Source organism: Tachysurus fulvidraco, chromosome 12 (genome assembly GCF_022655615.1).
Source record: "Tachysurus fulvidraco isolate hzauxx_2018 chromosome 12, HZAU_PFXX_2.0, whole genome shotgun sequence".
Taxonomy (NCBI): Eukaryota; Metazoa; Chordata; class Actinopteri; order Siluriformes; family Bagridae; genus Tachysurus; species Tachysurus fulvidraco.
In genome coordinates, this window is record NC_062529.1 from 1,090,529 (window position 1) to 1,107,279 (window position 16,751).

The 16,751-nt window shown below is 42.7% G+C and overlaps 1 protein-coding gene across 2 annotated transcripts in view; it reads right to left on the reverse strand.

The window, feature by feature from the left end:
- Positions 1 to 389: 389 nt before the first annotated feature.
- tdp1 (tyrosyl-DNA phosphodiesterase 1) overlaps positions 390 to 16,751 on the reverse strand; it is a 24,655-nt gene continuing 8,293 nt past the window's right edge. For both annotated transcript variants that reach the window (XM_027157109.2, XM_027157110.2), the window contains exons 8-16: positions 16,217 to 16,387; positions 16,053 to 16,131; positions 15,742 to 15,927; positions 14,481 to 14,529; positions 13,530 to 13,596; positions 11,843 to 11,950; positions 8,537 to 8,639; positions 4,625 to 4,730; positions 390 to 666 (exon numbers count right to left, since the gene is read on the reverse strand). In XM_027157109.2, the coding sequence (XP_027012910.2) occupies positions 593 to 666; positions 4,625 to 4,730; positions 8,537 to 8,639; positions 11,843 to 11,950; positions 13,530 to 13,596; positions 14,481 to 14,529; positions 15,742 to 15,927; positions 16,053 to 16,131; positions 16,217 to 16,387 (943 nt within the window). In that variant the 3' untranslated portion in view covers positions 390 to 592. The remainder of the gene's footprint in view (positions 667 to 4,624; positions 4,731 to 8,536; positions 8,640 to 11,842; positions 11,951 to 13,529; positions 13,597 to 14,480; positions 14,530 to 15,741; positions 15,928 to 16,052; positions 16,132 to 16,216; positions 16,388 to 16,751) is intronic.

Below are 16,751 nucleotides of genomic sequence, written 5' to 3' on the forward strand. Positions count from 1 at the left end.
AACACACAATAACAAACACACAAACACACACACAAAAACACACACACACACACACACACTGGAAAGTGCTCTCACTCTGAGATGTGAAATGATTACACTTAAAAACGGCGCCCAAACTGATTGGCTAAGGTCGAGATGAAAACTAATTTGCAGGCCCTCAGTTTCGAGCTGGAACGTAATTACTGATGTCTCATTGCGTGCAGGTGCCATTCAGACAGGAAAAAGTGCTGCTTCTCTGAAAACAGCAATTTGTCTCAAGAGGGACCATTCGGTTATTTGCATCAGTCTGTGGTGAAAGTGGAAAAATGGTTTTATCATGGAGACAATGTGGATCCCGCACGGTGAGGTACTATTCATAAATAAAATCACAACAAGCTCCAGAGTCTCAGCAGGTTTATGATGACTAATTCTTTATTGCAGAACCATATCAATATAAAAAGTGTTCACAGTCTGTTTTTTTTTCAACGTGATTATTTTTATCAGCATCGTGTTTACTGTCGTCAAGAGTCCGGGTAATAATGCTATAATAAACAGCAGGTACTTCCTGTCCTTGTTTGTCACTTTTGTATCCAAGCAGCGATGGGACAGGGTTTCAGGACGGGACCCATATGTTACCGTGAGTGTCTGGCGCGTGTGTGTATGGAATGTTCCAGATCCATGGCTGATCTAAAGAGACAGACACATATAAATCTATAAGAAACATTGAAGTGAACATGATGCTACAGACAATAAATGATGCTGCAAAATTGTATATTACATATTAATTTTATGAAGATTGATAATATAATATATATATACATACACACACACACACACTTATGTTAAGCCAGAGCGACTTACATCTCATTTTATACAACTGAGTATTGAGGGTTAAGGGCCTTGCTCAGGGGCCACCAGAAGTGCCAGCTTGGTGGAACTGGGATTCGAGCTCACAACCTTCTGATCAGCAGTCCACCACCTTATACACTAGACTACCAGATCCTCCGTATATATATATATATATATATATATATATATATATATATATATATATATATATATATATATATATATATATATATATATATATAAACCTAAAATCGAACGAGGCATCGCTAACAAATAGTTTACATATTTCCAAAATTCTATTATTTCAGTAAAGAACTAAAAAATGAAGTAATAAGTGTGAAAAGTTGAGCAAGGGTTAGGGATAGAAGTAATCCATTTACTGTAAATATCACCAATTAGGGAGTGACAAAGAAAAGCAAAGGTGTGTTTAAGGTAAACAAAAAAATGATTAACAGTGATTAGTCATTGGCTGGAAATGGTGATCGGTGATTGGTCATTGCCTACCAATGATATTCGCTTATTGCTGATTGGGAACAATGTTGATTAGTGATTGGATATTGGGAACAATTGTGATTAGTGATTGGATATTGGGAACAATGGTGATTGGTCATCGTTTAACAATGATATTCCCTCAGAAAACAATGGTGATGAGTGATAGTTGTTTAACAATCACTAATTATTGTTAGTTTCTAAAAATGATGATTCATTATTGGTTGCTGGGAACAATGGTGATCAGTAATTGGCTGTTAGAACCAATGTTGGTTGTACGGTTAATTTAACAACACAAAACCTGTTAAAATCTAAGCTAGCATACTAGCCAGATAGCTAGTAAGGGTGGCAGAGGCTTATGTGAAGGTTTATAGATTACTGCATTATTCCAGCTCGGTGCATTTTTAAGACGGTGTAGAGTTGTTACAGTGTGATTGATAAAAAAAAATATTATATAATATTAAAAAATGTTTGAAAGCCAGAGCTCCGAGTAAACAGGACTCTAAAGACCTGTTGACATGCCTTGTCATGTTGACTTAATAGTGTAGGTTTAGATTTCCAGAAAAGGAGGATGTAGGCTGAGCAACGGGGTGTCCATGGCAACCAGCAGACACACTGAGATTAAACCATAAAAAGAAAATGAGTTGTTGAGGATACGACCTCCATAAACACATTAAAAAAACCAGGAGAGATTACAAGTTACTCTCGATCACAAGCCAAACATTATAACGCTTCTAATCCTGAGTAAATATCATAAAGGATGAGGAAAAACTGAAGAAAAGAAGATTTCCCATAAAACGCTACACGCTCCCATACAGCTGGATGCATCGTTATTAATAAAAGTGAACTAGTTATTACTGAGCTCGGAGGACGACTCGGCGCTCAATTAGTCTGATATATTCGCAACCAAGCCAAAACATCACTGAAAAAAGAAACAGTGCTTTGAGAGGAAGCGGAGTGATGCTTATCACGAGCATTACAGCTTGCCTGAGGACATTACTGCTGAATTCAATTATCTAAACGATCAACAACACTGTAATACTCCACGATATGAAAACGTGTTCATCAATCTGTCAGGAAACGTTTAGCAGTAAATATAGTATATAACAGGAATATCACATACAAATATTAAACGTTATACGTCAGAAACAATTAGGACAAACACACTAGCTGTGAACTACTCGTGTCAGAATATTTTAATGTTACTCTATAGGCGGTCGCTCCTCTGACAGAAAGTGCAGAGAGTGTGAGGGTAAAAAAAAGGGGGGGGGAGAGCTCCTGGGGTGATTTAGAGCTCAATTAAACCATCTCTTCCTCTTCAGTCATGTAAGGTGCGAACAGAGAAGAGAGAGAGAGAGAGTGAGAGAGAGAGAGAATGAGAGAGAGAGAGAGAGAGAGAGAAAGAGAATGAGAGACAGAGAATGAGAGAGAGAGAGACAGAGAGAGAGCGGGAGAGAATGCGAGAGACAGAGAATAGGAGAGAGAGAGAGAGAGAGCGAATGAGAGACAGAGAGAGGATGAGAGAGACAGAGAGAGAGAATGAGAGAGACAGAGAGAGAGCGAGAGAGTGAGGGAGAATGAGAGAGAGAGAGAATGAGAGAGAGACAGAGAATGCTAGAGAGAGAGAAAGAGACAGAGAATGCGAGAGAGAGAGCGAGAAAGAGAATGAGAGAGAGAGAGAGAGAGAGAGAGAGAGAGGGAGAGAATGCGAGAGACAGAGAATAGGAGAGAGAGAGAGAGCGAATGAGAGACAGAGAGAGAATGAGAGAGACAGAGAGAGAGAATGAGAGAGACAGAGAGAGAGCGAGAGAGTGAGAGAGAATGAGAGAGAAAGAGAATGAGAGAGAGAGACGAGAATGCTAGAGAGAGAGAAAGAGACAGAGAATGCGAGAGAGAGAGTGAGAGAGAAAGAGAGACAGAGAGAGAGAGAGAGAAAAAGACACAGAGACAGAGAGAGACACAGAGAGAGAGAGACACAGAGAGAGAGACACAGAGAGAGAGTGACATAGAGAGAGACAAAGAGAGAGAGAGAGACAGAGAGAGAGAGACAGAGAGAGAGAGACAGAGAGAGAGACAGAGAGAGAGACAGAGAGAGACAGAGAGAGAGAGACAGAGAGTGAGACAGAGAGCCTTACCCTGTCTGTGAGCCCTTTCTCATACTGTCTACACCAACAGAGATTATTTGACATTTTTAACCCCAAGTATTTAAAGATAAAAAAGTAATAAAATAAAGAAAATAAAAAGTAATAAAATAAAACAACGTCCACTCGTCTTTTCAAATCCATAATTCCACCTTATACAATTTATACAGAGACAGAAATGTGCTCAGAAGTTTGAATAAACAGGCAGAAAGTGTTGTATTTAATTGCCCTGAGTTTATCTGTCTCTTTCCTAAAAGGTTTTAATCGTGCATTTGGAAATGTCTTTTTACACCAGTGTCGTATGGGACGTCGTGGAGGAGAGAGAACTATTCCATGAGAACTATTGTATCTACGCTGCGTGAGCCGTCTGTAAAAAGCTCTTACACTTTATCAGTTCTTTGTTTGTCTGAAGGAGAGAAATCACTTATTTATTTATTTCATTCTAAGATTCGATACATCACTCAAGGGCGTGACGGCAAAACGGACCCTTTTTTTTTTTTATTAGTGATTTTATACAGAGGAGAAAGTGGGGGCTATTCTACACGTGTCCAAGGCCACGAGGCGGTGATGATAATGTTCGGTCTGTCCTCGTCATTACTCGATAAACATCGAGGGTTCATACTCTCACCTTCACGCTAACCAGATCGCACGTAATTTATTATTTTTTTTTTTACATACAACCCGCTCGTCCGGCTAAACGGCTAACAGCTTACTGCCGAGTCGTCCTCTGTCATTAAAGATGTGCATCGCCATGGCAACCGCAGACGTTTTTTGGCCTTGGTCCGTAAAGCGAAGTCTCGGCCCGTTTCAATGCGCCTCTGATTACCGTCGGTCCCTTTCTCCGTGTGATTAAAGGTCCAGAGCAGAGCATCAGGGCAAAGACCCGTAAGCCTTTTTTTTTTTTAACACAAAGGTGGCGAAGGTGATGGATGGATTTTCTAAAGCGATTACAGACTGAGGTGTCAAAATACTCAAATATCGACCATCATAAAACATGCGGAGGATTAAAGATCTACACAAAATACACCAAATATTATAAATCGTCGACTAACATCTTGTGATATTTAGTCAACTAGAACGAGACTAAAACCAGTCCGTTAGATGACTAAAATTACGACTAAAACAAAAATTTGATTCTGCTGTCGGAATTAACACTCGATTCTCACCTTTACTGGAGTAGCGAATCGGTGGCAAATCAAAAGGTACTGGGAAACCCGTGGAGGAGCTGGAGATGGGGAAGATGTTCTTCTCCACTGGAAATGTGCTCATGTTCTGTAGAGAGAGGTTATAGAAAGAAGATTAAAGAGAGCTCCCTGTATGTTGAGCCACTGTGGAGTGCGAGAGAAAAGGTGTTAATGTCTTCATTTCTTCTGCTAGGATAAAGTCTCCTTAGTGTGGACGTTCAGGTGGAATGAATGATCTCACCGTTCTCTCATCCGTCTCTCGCCATCGTAGAGTTTTACCTTTCCGAAACCAGAGGTTGTGACCTGAGGTTTAAGCTGGTGAGAGGATCACTTTTTTTTCCAGCAGCTTAGCAAGAAAACTTTTTTTGTTGAAATAACGTTGTTGTGGGCGCACGGTGGCTTAGTGGTTAGCACCTTCGCCTCACACCTCCAGGGTCGGGGGTTCGATTCCCACCTCCACCTTGTGTGTGTGGAGTTTGCATGTTCTCCCCGTGCCTCGGGGGTTTCCTCCGGGTACTCCGGTTTCCTCCCCCGGTCCAAAGACATGCATGGTAGGTTGATTGGCATCTCTGGAAAATTGTCCGTAGTGTGTGAGTGAATGAGAGTGTGTGTGTGTGTGTGTGTGTGTGAGTGAATGAGAGTGTGTGTGCCCTGTGATGGGTTGGCACTCCGTCCAGGGTGTATCCTGCCTCGATGCCCGATGACGCCTGAGATAGGCACAGGCTCCCCGTGACCCGAGAAGTTCGGATAAGCGGTAGGGAATGAATGAATGAATAATGATGTTGTAACTCACAGCTCCAGGGTAATAATAAAGAGGGTGAAGTTACAGGATTCCAAAACTGAACATGTTAGATTTAGTGCTAAGTGCAGCGGGAACTAAAGCCATTATAATATGAGTCAGCAGTAAGTGATCAGAACCTGCTACGGCTTAATGATCCCACTGACTGCCTGCACCTCAGGGGTTCCAGCCTGAAACACAGAGCTAATGCAGATCCATGAAAGGCACAAATGTACAGGAATAAAACACTGTACCATGTATCATTTACTCAAACCTTAATGTGTCTGCAGTCTGAGTGAATTCTCCCTCGCTCGCATAACCATGGAAACTCGAATCTGCCGATGGAGCTGTGATTATTTTATGTCCGCAAAAAAAAACAAAACGTTGAATTCATTCGCCTACAAACGCATCGACGAATCCGTTAAACTTTTCCGTCCGTTCGTCTGTTCAGACGACTCGTTTTCCGCTTATCCATCAACCATCCGTCTCTCCGTGCATTGTATCGTTCAAATTGTCCATACACCAATCGGTCCATCAATCCACCTGTCAGGAGCTATCAGTCTGCTAACGATGTTGAAGTAGATGATAAGTGATTGTGTATCGGCGCTACAGCAGGAGAAAGTTAATGTGACAAGCCGTCTCTAAGCTCTAAAAGGACACGGACCGGTCAGAGACTAATGGAATGATTAGACTTCTACCTGACACCTCCAAGCATGCCATGTCCTTACAACACTAGCAGTGATATCCATGGAATCTGCTAAAGACTCGCTAACAGTCAGCTGTACACTCCAGCTGTTATACGGCACCACCTTTTTAACTACAGAGACGGAGTCCTGTCTGATCATGGTTAAAGGGGCGGTGCACGATGTTTGAAAGCCAATGTTGACATTTGAAATCACTAAAACAAACACACCCCTAACCCAAATGGGTGTCACCCGTGTTTTGATAGCTCCGCCTCACACATACAGTACATACGTAACCCATACGTAACTATTATGGCGGAACCTGTTGGGGCGGCTGACCGAGGGGGTATTTTTATCAGTAAATGAACACAACGAGTATGTGTATTTGTCGTACTGTCTGTTGTACCGTGAAAGGTTTATCTCCGTTTTATGCGGAAAACGACGTTCAGTTCTCTCGAGCGCTGGAAAGCTGATCCTATATTAACACGTCCTACTTCTTCCCTTATCGTAAGCCTTTTTATGCTTTTCATTTTTATCCGCCATGTCAACGTTTCTATCGCTTTCGGCTAATGTCAGACATGCGCACTGAACCCTCTCTCCACCGCATATTGACAAGACACGCCCCTTTCTGCTCATTGGCTACACGTTTGTTTTGTTACTCGGCCCGACTCGGTTTTCTGAAGCGTTTCTCAAACATCGTGCACCTCACCTTTAATGACCGCAAAATGAATATTGCATTTCAGATTATGATTATTTAGGAGCACAATAGAAATACTTCGTCGAACTCATCTGGCTGTCTGACTTTCAGCAGATAATAATTTGAATCAATGTGCCATCGGAGCAAATGTTAAAGCAGACTTTCTTTGTAAAGCGTTGTGATGAATGTGACCTGATTTTCTGCCATGTCACATTTTGCTTAGAAACCAAGTGATGGAATTAACCTGGAATTTATACATGACATTTTTTTTGAGGTGCTTTACAGTTTTTGAGCAGCAAACAGTTCAAACGATCGAGTAAAATAATTACGGGCTGTTCGGCCGTCTGGAACAAAGCGATTGCATCATGAAACATATTTTCTTCAGTAAAAGAGCAGATCCTACAGTATGCCGGTACGCTTTCGGTCACTCACAGCCCCCACATTTCTAACACAGCTAGTGAACTGAGCTTTACTGTTGCTTGGCAACTTTTGAAGTAATCCAACAAGGACAAATCACCCAGCGAGAATGCTCACGGACCGCACAAAAGCCGTCTATGTTCATACTCTTGGGGGGAATAAAAAGAAACGTGCTGCTGCTGTTGGCTGCATGGCGTAGGCTTTACTACATTTACGCTACCTAGCAGCAACTGTCACGTACTGAAAAAAAAAAAAGAACTCCAAGACCTCGTCTGTGCAAACACAAAGCGCTCGGATAACTTCGGATGTTTCTTCAGAGACTTGAACAGAGACATATTTATCTGGCGAACCAAGATAAATCCCAATACGTGAACACTGAGAAACATTAAAGGTGGGGTCTCCGTTGTTTGAAAGCCAATGTTGACATTTGAAATCACCAAAACAAACACAATGGGTCCCACCCCTGTATCGATAACTCCGCCCCACACATACACCAGACAAGTATAACCCAAGTATAATCCATACAACTATTATGGTGGACCCTGTTGGGGCAGCTGACCGAGAGGGTATTTTTATCAATAAATGAACTTAATGAGTAATACTATGGTAATACAAATGTGTTTTTGTCCGTGTTACCGCGTTACCGTGAAAGTTTTATCTCCGTTTCACACGGAAGACGTTCAGTTCCCTCCAGCGCTGGAAAGCTGATCCTATATTAACACGTCCTACTTCTTGTCCTTATCGTAAGTCTTTCTTCTCTTTCTTTCTTTGTTTTTTTCCTCCATGTCAATGTTAAAACCGCTTTCTGCTAATGTCACACATGCACACTGAACACTCTCTCCGCCCATATCGACAAGACACGCCCCTTTCTGCTCATTGGCTACACGTTAGTCTTGTTTTTGTTTTGTTTGGCGGCCCGACTAGGTTTTCTGAAGCGTTTCAAACAACAGAGACCGCACCTTTAACTCAAAGTCATTACTTATTTTTAGCTCTATGAACCGATTTGTGCTCTTAAAAAAAACATTTGGTGTATTTTGGATAAAAAAAATTCCCTGATTTTTATCCTTTCTATGGACGACAGGAAGTTTACACGTGTAATCGTATTAGTTTTTTGCATCCCTTTTACTTTACTGACAAGTTTTTGTGTAAAACTTTACAATCCTCGATCGTTTGAATTTGTTGGTGTTTCGTCTGAACCCGTACAACATCAAAAAGTATATGTTGTGTAAAAATGTAATATATATATATATATTAGATGTATATTAATATCCACAACCATACTGGGACATTTTTCTGAGTTAGGAAGTCGGGGTACTTACGAAGGCTGAAGGCAGGAACAGAACTCCGAGCTCATAGGAACGTACCATCATCTGTGTATTGTTTTTCTCCAGCGCACCCCAGGCAGCCTTGGACAAATTGGCACTGTGGATCATACATACAGGCAAATATTTTAATTTAAAAAACAGCTTCATGGTTCCACATACTGTATGTAGCCTGGTCTTAGGTCGGAGTTATTTTTCTGTAGAAACTAATTTAAGCAGTAAATATTCGCGAGTGCGGTTTTACGATGTCACAAAATAGAGTAACGCTATCCAATCGCATTGAGTATGCAAATCAAACGGGTGGCTGGAAACTTAGCCACAAGCCTCAGAATTAGTGCCTGGATACTTTTTAGTAGACGGATTACTTTAGTGGACGATTAGAAGACATTTACTGCACAAGGCAGATTCGGACCAAAACGCTAAAACTAATCCGAGCCGCCGTCGCTTTACGGACGCGATCGCTAGGACGACAACCATTACGATCACAAACATTACACAGTAACAGCACTATGAGAGCTCAAGAGCGAGTCAGGATGCTAATGTCGGAGTGAAAACGTACTTCGAGCTCAGCTGCGTCCGACTCAAGAGGCTTTAATCTTCATGAAAGAGAACATCCCTGTGTAAATGTACCAGTACTCCACACAGGCTGATGCACACCGTCCAGCAGGAACAACTTAGAATGATATGAGAGTGGGAAATATAATGGATTCTCCAATGTACTCTGATTACCCACAGGGGTTAAAAAAGAAAATCTGTACAAAGAGCTGTGGTATTATTATCACTATTCTTTAAAAGGAAGTGACGAAATAATTTTTTTTTAGTTTTGGATTTAACTGGAAGCGGATGCTAACCCTGTCACCTCCAGCCAACATGTTTCAATAGATGTAGAACACAAGTATGTTTTATTATAAAGGTTATTAATGTGTATTAATGTGACATAATAAGTCAATCTTTTTGATGGTTGAAATTGAAATATAGAATGTTCCTGTACGATTGAAACCATGTCGTTTTTTATTTATTTATACATCACCACCAATTATTGTTACACTTTTTACTTATTAAAGGTGGGGTCTCCGTTGTTTGAGAAATGCTTCAAAAAACAAAAACAAAACTAACGTGTAGCCAATGAGCAGAAAGGGGCGGGGCTTGTCAATATGGGCGGAGAGAGTGTTCAGTGCGCATGTGTGATGTTAGCAGAATGCGGTTTTAACATTGACATGGAGGATAAAAACAAAGAAAGAAAGAGAAGAAAGACTTACGATAAGGACAAGAAGTAGGACGTGTTAATATAGGATCAGCTTTCCAGCGCTGGAGAGAACTGAAGGAGCAGCAAGTTGGCCACATATTCACAGGTTGGAGTTTCCCGAGTCAATAACTCCTGAGCTAAACGCTGTTACTACACAAATAACACCTCTTTTCTATCGTAGTAATGTAGAGAGGCAGCTACAACCGCGTTTTGTGTAGTAACAGCGTTTAGCTCAGGAGATATCGACTCGGGAAACTCCGACCTGTGAATATGTGGCCGACTTTACTTAAGACGCAGAGGCGCTTTTTTCCTTCTCGATAGGTGAGTAACGTTGGTTTTGCTTTGTTACACAGAACTAATATATGCCTTTGTCCTTTACATCATTATGCTCGTGTGGCATTTTTGCTTGTTTGTTTATCTACAATCGTATTGTTCTTCCCTTCAGCTATGATAAAGACACGTTTCTTTCTGTTAGTCGCCCGGGATACGTATGTATGTGTGGGCGGAGCTATCGATACAGGGGTGGGACCCGTTTGGGTTAGGTGCGTGTTTGTTTTGGTGATTTCAAATGTCAACATTGGCGTTCAAACAACGGAGACCGCACCTTTAACTTACTTCACACCTAAAAATCCCAACCCTGTTATATGCTGCCTTCTTATTTTTAGATTAGAAAATGTTTCTGATGTTCTAAAAGAACAGGAACATAGTGTACTGGAGTCTTTCCTGCGTCCATCCTGCACCGGTTCTTGACGGATCATTTGAAAGCTATTTGACGTGAATCTTGCACCGGTGCCAAGCTCTGTTGCGTTTAACAGTCCACAAGGTACTCGTTTGCTTCACTTAAGCGCCGATTGTTAAGGAGCGATGATTCTGACATGCAAACACAGTCCTGGTCCGGAGTCTGAGACGCGACTCGCACGGGCTCGCTCAATAAAGCCTCATAAAGACGAGAGATTCAAAACAACACAATAAAGGCAGAAGGTTATGAGTCTGCTGCTAGGAGATGGCTAGTGAAATGAGGTGCGATAGAAGACTGACTAAACACAGATAAATAGGGTGTATTATTATAATGGAAACATCATCACGTGAATCGTTCGTGCGCTGATCAAACACACACACGTCTGAGAAAATGAACTTTGTGTGAGAATTTTTCCCTCGAGATGGCACCAGGTTATCGGGCTGGGAGATATAGACGTGTATTCTTTGTCCTTTCAGGGTTATGAAAAAAAAAAAAAAAAACACAACTAAATTTGTCTGAGATTTTACAGTGATAGACAGAAAGAGAGATAGGAACAGAGAGAAAGAGACAGTGAGTAATGGGGTCAGGGGTAGAATAGGCTGTAATGGATTCCTTTAATTTAATGTATCGCGTTAATTCTATGAATTAAGTTAATTGATCATAAATGTTGTTGTACTGGTTTGTTCCAGGGTCACAGGTCCGGTCCTGACCTCAGGTTCATCTCTATCCAGGTTCTCTGGTTTCCTCTCACCGTGCAGAAACATGCCGGTAGGTAGATCATCTAATCTAAATTGCTCCTAAGGGGTGTATGTGTGTGTGTGTGTGTGTGTGTGTGTGTGTACATGGTGCAGTGAGACGGAGTGGCATCCGAACAAAGATGTACTGTATTCCCACCTCACACACGGAGAAAAAAACAGAGACTTCTGCGTCACAAAATAAACCGATATGCAAATGATTACAGAACGATATGCAAATTACCGGATCACCGTTTGGAATGCATAAACTTTATGTTAATGTGAAAGACGAACTAACTAAACCGTGGTTGTTATAGTAACAGTAGACAGAATTAAATAAAAAAAGCGATTTCTACCAAATGACAAAGGGTTTTATTACTTAACTGTCAAATAACCTAAATAAGGTGTATGATTAGAGAAGGTGGATGTAGCTGTCGTTTTTTAATTGCTGTCAAGGGCAAAAGTGTTAAAAGTAAAAGGGATTTTAAAGAAATGTTACTTTAGATCGAGTTTAAATGGATGTTCGTGGGGGACTTTAAAGTTCGTTTAATTACAGGTCGGATTTCACAGTAAAGGTCTCTAACCTTGTAACGAGAAACCAGGCGAGCTGAGAGAAATCCGGAGATGTTCTCATGTAGGTCTTAATGTGGGGCATTGCACTGCTCCTGCCTGTGGTTTCAGCTGTCCATCCACTGAGAGAGAGAGAGAGAGAGAGAGAGAATGGGGAGGGAGAGAGAGAGAGAGATCCAGAGGAAGGAGGGAAGAAGGATAAGGAAAGTAGAGATGAGAGAAGAGAAAGAGGATAGGATGAAGAGATAGATGCAGAAGAGAAAAGAGATAGAGAACGAGGGGGAGAATGAGATTTCCGGCAGCAGAGATTAGAGAGCAGAGACAGAGATAGAGAGAATGAGGGAGGGAGAGGGAGAGAGGGGTAGAGAGAGAGAGAGAATGGGAGATACAGATAGAGGGAGAGAGAGAGAGAGAGAGTGAGAGAGAGAGAGAGAGAGAGAGAGAAGAGAAAACTGGGAGTATAGATAGAGGAAGAGAGACGGAAGAAGAGAGAGAGAAAATGGCGAAGAGAGAGAGAGAAATAAAGGGGGGGGGGGGGAGGCGGGAGAGAGAGAGAGAATGGGGAGGGAGAGAGAGAGGCAGAGATAGAGAGAGAGTGAGGGAGGGAGGGAGAGGGGGGTAGAGAGAGAAAAAGGGAGAGAGAGGGAGAGAATGGGAGATAGAGAGAGAGAGAGAGAATGGGGAGGAGAGAGAGAGAGAGAGAAATACAGGGAGAGAGAGAGAGGGAGGGAGAGAGTAAGATGAAAGTGGGGGAGAGAGAGATAGAGAGGGAGAGGTAGCGGGAGAGACAGAGAGGGAGAGACAGAGAGGGAGAGGTAGAGGGAGAGACAGAGAGGAAGAGACAGAGAGGGAGAGGTAGAGGGAGAGACAGAGAGGGAGAGACAGAGAGGGAGAGGTAGAGGGAGAGACAGAGAGGGAGAGACAGAGAGGGAGAGGTAGAGGGAGAGACAGAGAGGAAGAGACAGAGAGGGAGAGGTAGAGGGAGAGACAGAGAGGGAGAGGTAGAGGGAGAGACAGAGAGGGAGAGGTAGAGGGAGAGACAGAGAGGGAGAGACAGAGAGGGAGAGGTAGAGGGAGAGACAGAGAGAGGGAGGGAGAAAGAGGTAGAGATAGGGAGAGGGGGTAGAGAGGAGTAAAAAGAGAGAAAGAGAGAGAGAGAGAGAATGGGGAGGAGAGAGAGAGAGAGAGAGAGAGAGAGCATTCAGTCTACTTCAGCCACATTTTTACAGATACAGAAATTATTTATTATTTTTATTACATGTATTTAATATACAATTTAATCTATTTTCTCTTTTCCTCTTGTTTGGAAACTCACACTAACTTCAACCCAGTTGTATTGCTGAAGTTATGCAAGTAATCTAATGAATATTAATGAGCACTGGGGCACTGCTTATGAATATTAATGACTAGCGGGCCTTCTGGGTGAGAATGGGCTGCGGTTTTAGAGAAACACGTTCGACAATGTTTAATTAAAAATACATGAACACGAGTAAAACATCCCTTCAGATGCATTTCGGGAGACACAAAGATTTGGGCATCGTAACGAGATATTTCTGAACCAAGAGCTATCTTTCAGATGAGCAGCGCAAGTAATGAGCTTTTAAAACGTCTCTAAAAGGGCAGGTACAGATATGGATGGTTCTTCAGAGCAGCTCCTGGTTTAATCAGATGGACAAACTTGAGAAAGGTGGAGAAACTCACTGGAAGTAGGAATGGAGCCAGATCTGCTTTTGTGCCGTCTGTATACTGTAAGGTAAAGAACCTCCAGCTGCACAGAAAAACCAGCATCCGTTTATTAAGCCAGAAAAAACTTTTATGGTCGAACAAATAAATAAATTATAAATAAAGGACACATTTATTCTATAAGAAACTTGACTTATGTGAAAATTTGGATTAATATTAATGTGCATAAAGAAGCCAAGAAAAGATGGAAAAATACATTCATTCATTTTCTACCGCTTATCCGAACGTCTCGAGTCACGGGGAGCCTGTGCCTATCTCAGGCGTCATCGGGCATCGAGGCAGGATACACCCTGGACGGAGTGCCAACCCATCACAGGGCACACACACACTCTCATTCACACACACACTCACACACTACGGACAATTTTCCAGAGATGCCAATCAACCTACCATGCATGTCTTTGGACCGGGGGAGGAAACCGGAGTACCCGGAGGAAACCCCCGAGGCACGGGGAGAACATGCAAACTCCACACACACGAGGTGGAGGCGGGAATCGAACCCCCAACCCTGGAGGTGTGAGGCGAACGTGCTAACCACTAAGCCATCGCGCCCCCTTGGAAAAATACAGTACAAGGTATTAACTCTGCAGGGTGCCCAAACTTTTGCAGACGCCGTTTTTTTTTGTTTTCTGTTATTTTGAAAGTGTAAATGATGGAAATAAAATCGAACTTTTTCTGACATATTATTATAATGTCTAATCTGTACTTTTATGCCTTTGATTTCTTGGCTTCATTGTGCACATTAATACAAATTTTGTAAAACTTTCGAGCCCCACTGTACAAGAGTTTTCACTTGGAAATAAACTATATATATATATATATATATATTTAAAGCAGCCTTTTCTCCAACAACAACTTATATATTTGTAATATTTATTAGAAACTATTAGAAACTAATGGAGATGATACCTGGGTAGCCTTCCAGACTGGTTCGAACATTGTTCACTGAAGGATAGACCTAGAAATATAACAGAGAGACATAAAAAAAACCACCATGACACCTGATTACAGCACGGTGCTGTTCAATTCTCAGATCCGACCGGTCGTTATTGTTACTATAGTAACAGGCGATTCGCGGCGACGTGTACGGCGAAAGCTGCACGTAAACGGATTTAAAAATTAAAGCGTGCGTAAGCGTTGATACGGATGCAGCTAATCTGCAGCTACGTTTTCATGGAGTTAATTCCCGATAAACCTCACGGGCGTCTTCTCTCTCGCACAGCTGTGTGAGCTGCACATGTTCTTTCTGATTTATCGCTGCACGTCTTTAAACCCCTGGCACGCCGCCGCAGATGGCCGATCAGCCGGGTTGCCTCTCACGACCGAGCGAGTACCGACTCGGCGTTTGCCTTCTATTAAACAACATCTCAGGAAATTCGCAGGCACAGACGGCACACGGATTAGAGTTTAATTCCTGCTGCTAAAATCTCTGCAGAGAGAGAAAATCAATCTCACAGCTTGATCGTTGGCTTTTTAATATCGCATAGCGTTTATTCATCACCTAGCAGGGGTGTAACACGCGGGCGCTTCGGATCGGCGCGCCGATTTAAAAGGCGCCGAATCTGTATTAAAGGTAACATATACATAGTGATCCTGTAACTCCGCTTTCAAACTTTAGGCCACGCCTCTACTGCCGGATCTGCGCGACATAAAGCTTCAAGTCAACAAGCTACTTCTGTTTTTCTCTCCTTTTTTCTGTTAGAAGGTGTCAGAAAGCACTCGCACATCATGCTAAACTGGTAATTATAGGCTTCCAGGAGCCATGTAGCTTTAGTGCAAAATGAAGATTGGTTGTTTGAGACTTTTTTGCCCACTGCTGAGCCTTTTACCCGGTGCAGTAGTAGGCGAGGGAATGAAAAAGCCCCTGTGACGAGATTTAAAAGGAGCAGTTATTTCATTTGCCTCAGCAGGTACAAAAAAAATCGAATTTATTTAGCTGTGAACGTAAATAAATCAGCAATTTTATTGCGCCGGGTTTCGTCCGACTGCTTTAATGAAGTCATCGGGGCAAACAAAGTGCTCATTTATGCTAATGCGTGAAGTGAAGAGGAAATGTTCTGTGTTCATGCAAAAGTCTCTCCAGGCACATGGACGTTAATCAAGCGAGCTAAAAAGCAGGAACGTCTCCATTAACCGCGCCTGAGTTAGCGAGGCCTTCCGAAACACTTACCAGCAGTAGTGGTGTCTCTGGGACGGTTAACGATTTCCCGCTCTTCCCTAACGTCGTCAGCGTACGCTGGAACTCTGCTGAGAGCCACTTGGTCTTATCGAGGCCCATAGAGCCGATGCTGGAGAACTGACCAATCACGGGCCACTTCTCGGCATCCTTCACTGGATGTGCGTGTTCGCTCAGCAGCTGAACACGAAACGTCGCATAGAAGTGTGTGGAACAAATACAGCATCAGAATATATCGGGCTGGGCGACGTGACCGAAAAAGTGTTAAATATACTGTACATATAATAATCTCAATTCTCTCAGACCTTCCTCAACTTTAAGTGGCCCCACTTCTCCATGTTGGATCCCTGAAACCTCCCTGGTGTGGATCCAATAAGGTAGATCCTACAAAAGAAAGATGGAGTTGATGGCTATAGAAGACCGTGCTCAGGGTTTCAGGCCCTGGTTGAAGGACAACAGTCGGCCTCACCTGGTTTCAGACAGGTCGTGTTCTTTGATGCGCTGCGTCCACTCGGCCAGCTCCGGGGCTCGGTACGCGTTCAGATACTCCAGCAGGTCTCGTTTGAAATGTGTCGGAGACTCGCCGTCCGTCTCCGGGCTTCCCTCTGGTAACCGTGGATACAGAGGACTCATCCAAAGTCTGGGGGGAAAGCAAAGAGGAGATTTATTACAACACATAGTATCTTCATACTGTGAATATGTTATTGTGCCAAGTAAACTCCTAGAATGCCGGAAGGAAAGATAGAACAAAAGTCTTGAGCAGCGGATGGTGTTTATGATGTCGACGGTGTTCAGACGTGTTGTCGTCGTCGGCGTCGATGCTGTCGGGTCCGAAACGTTCACTTCTATTATTTACTTCTGGCTCTGACATTCATTCATTTTCTACCCCTTATCCGAACTTCACGGGTCACGAGGAGCCTGTGCCTATCTCAGGCGTCATCGGGCATCGAGGCAGGATACACCCTGGACGGAGTGCCAACCCATCACAGAGAACACACATACTC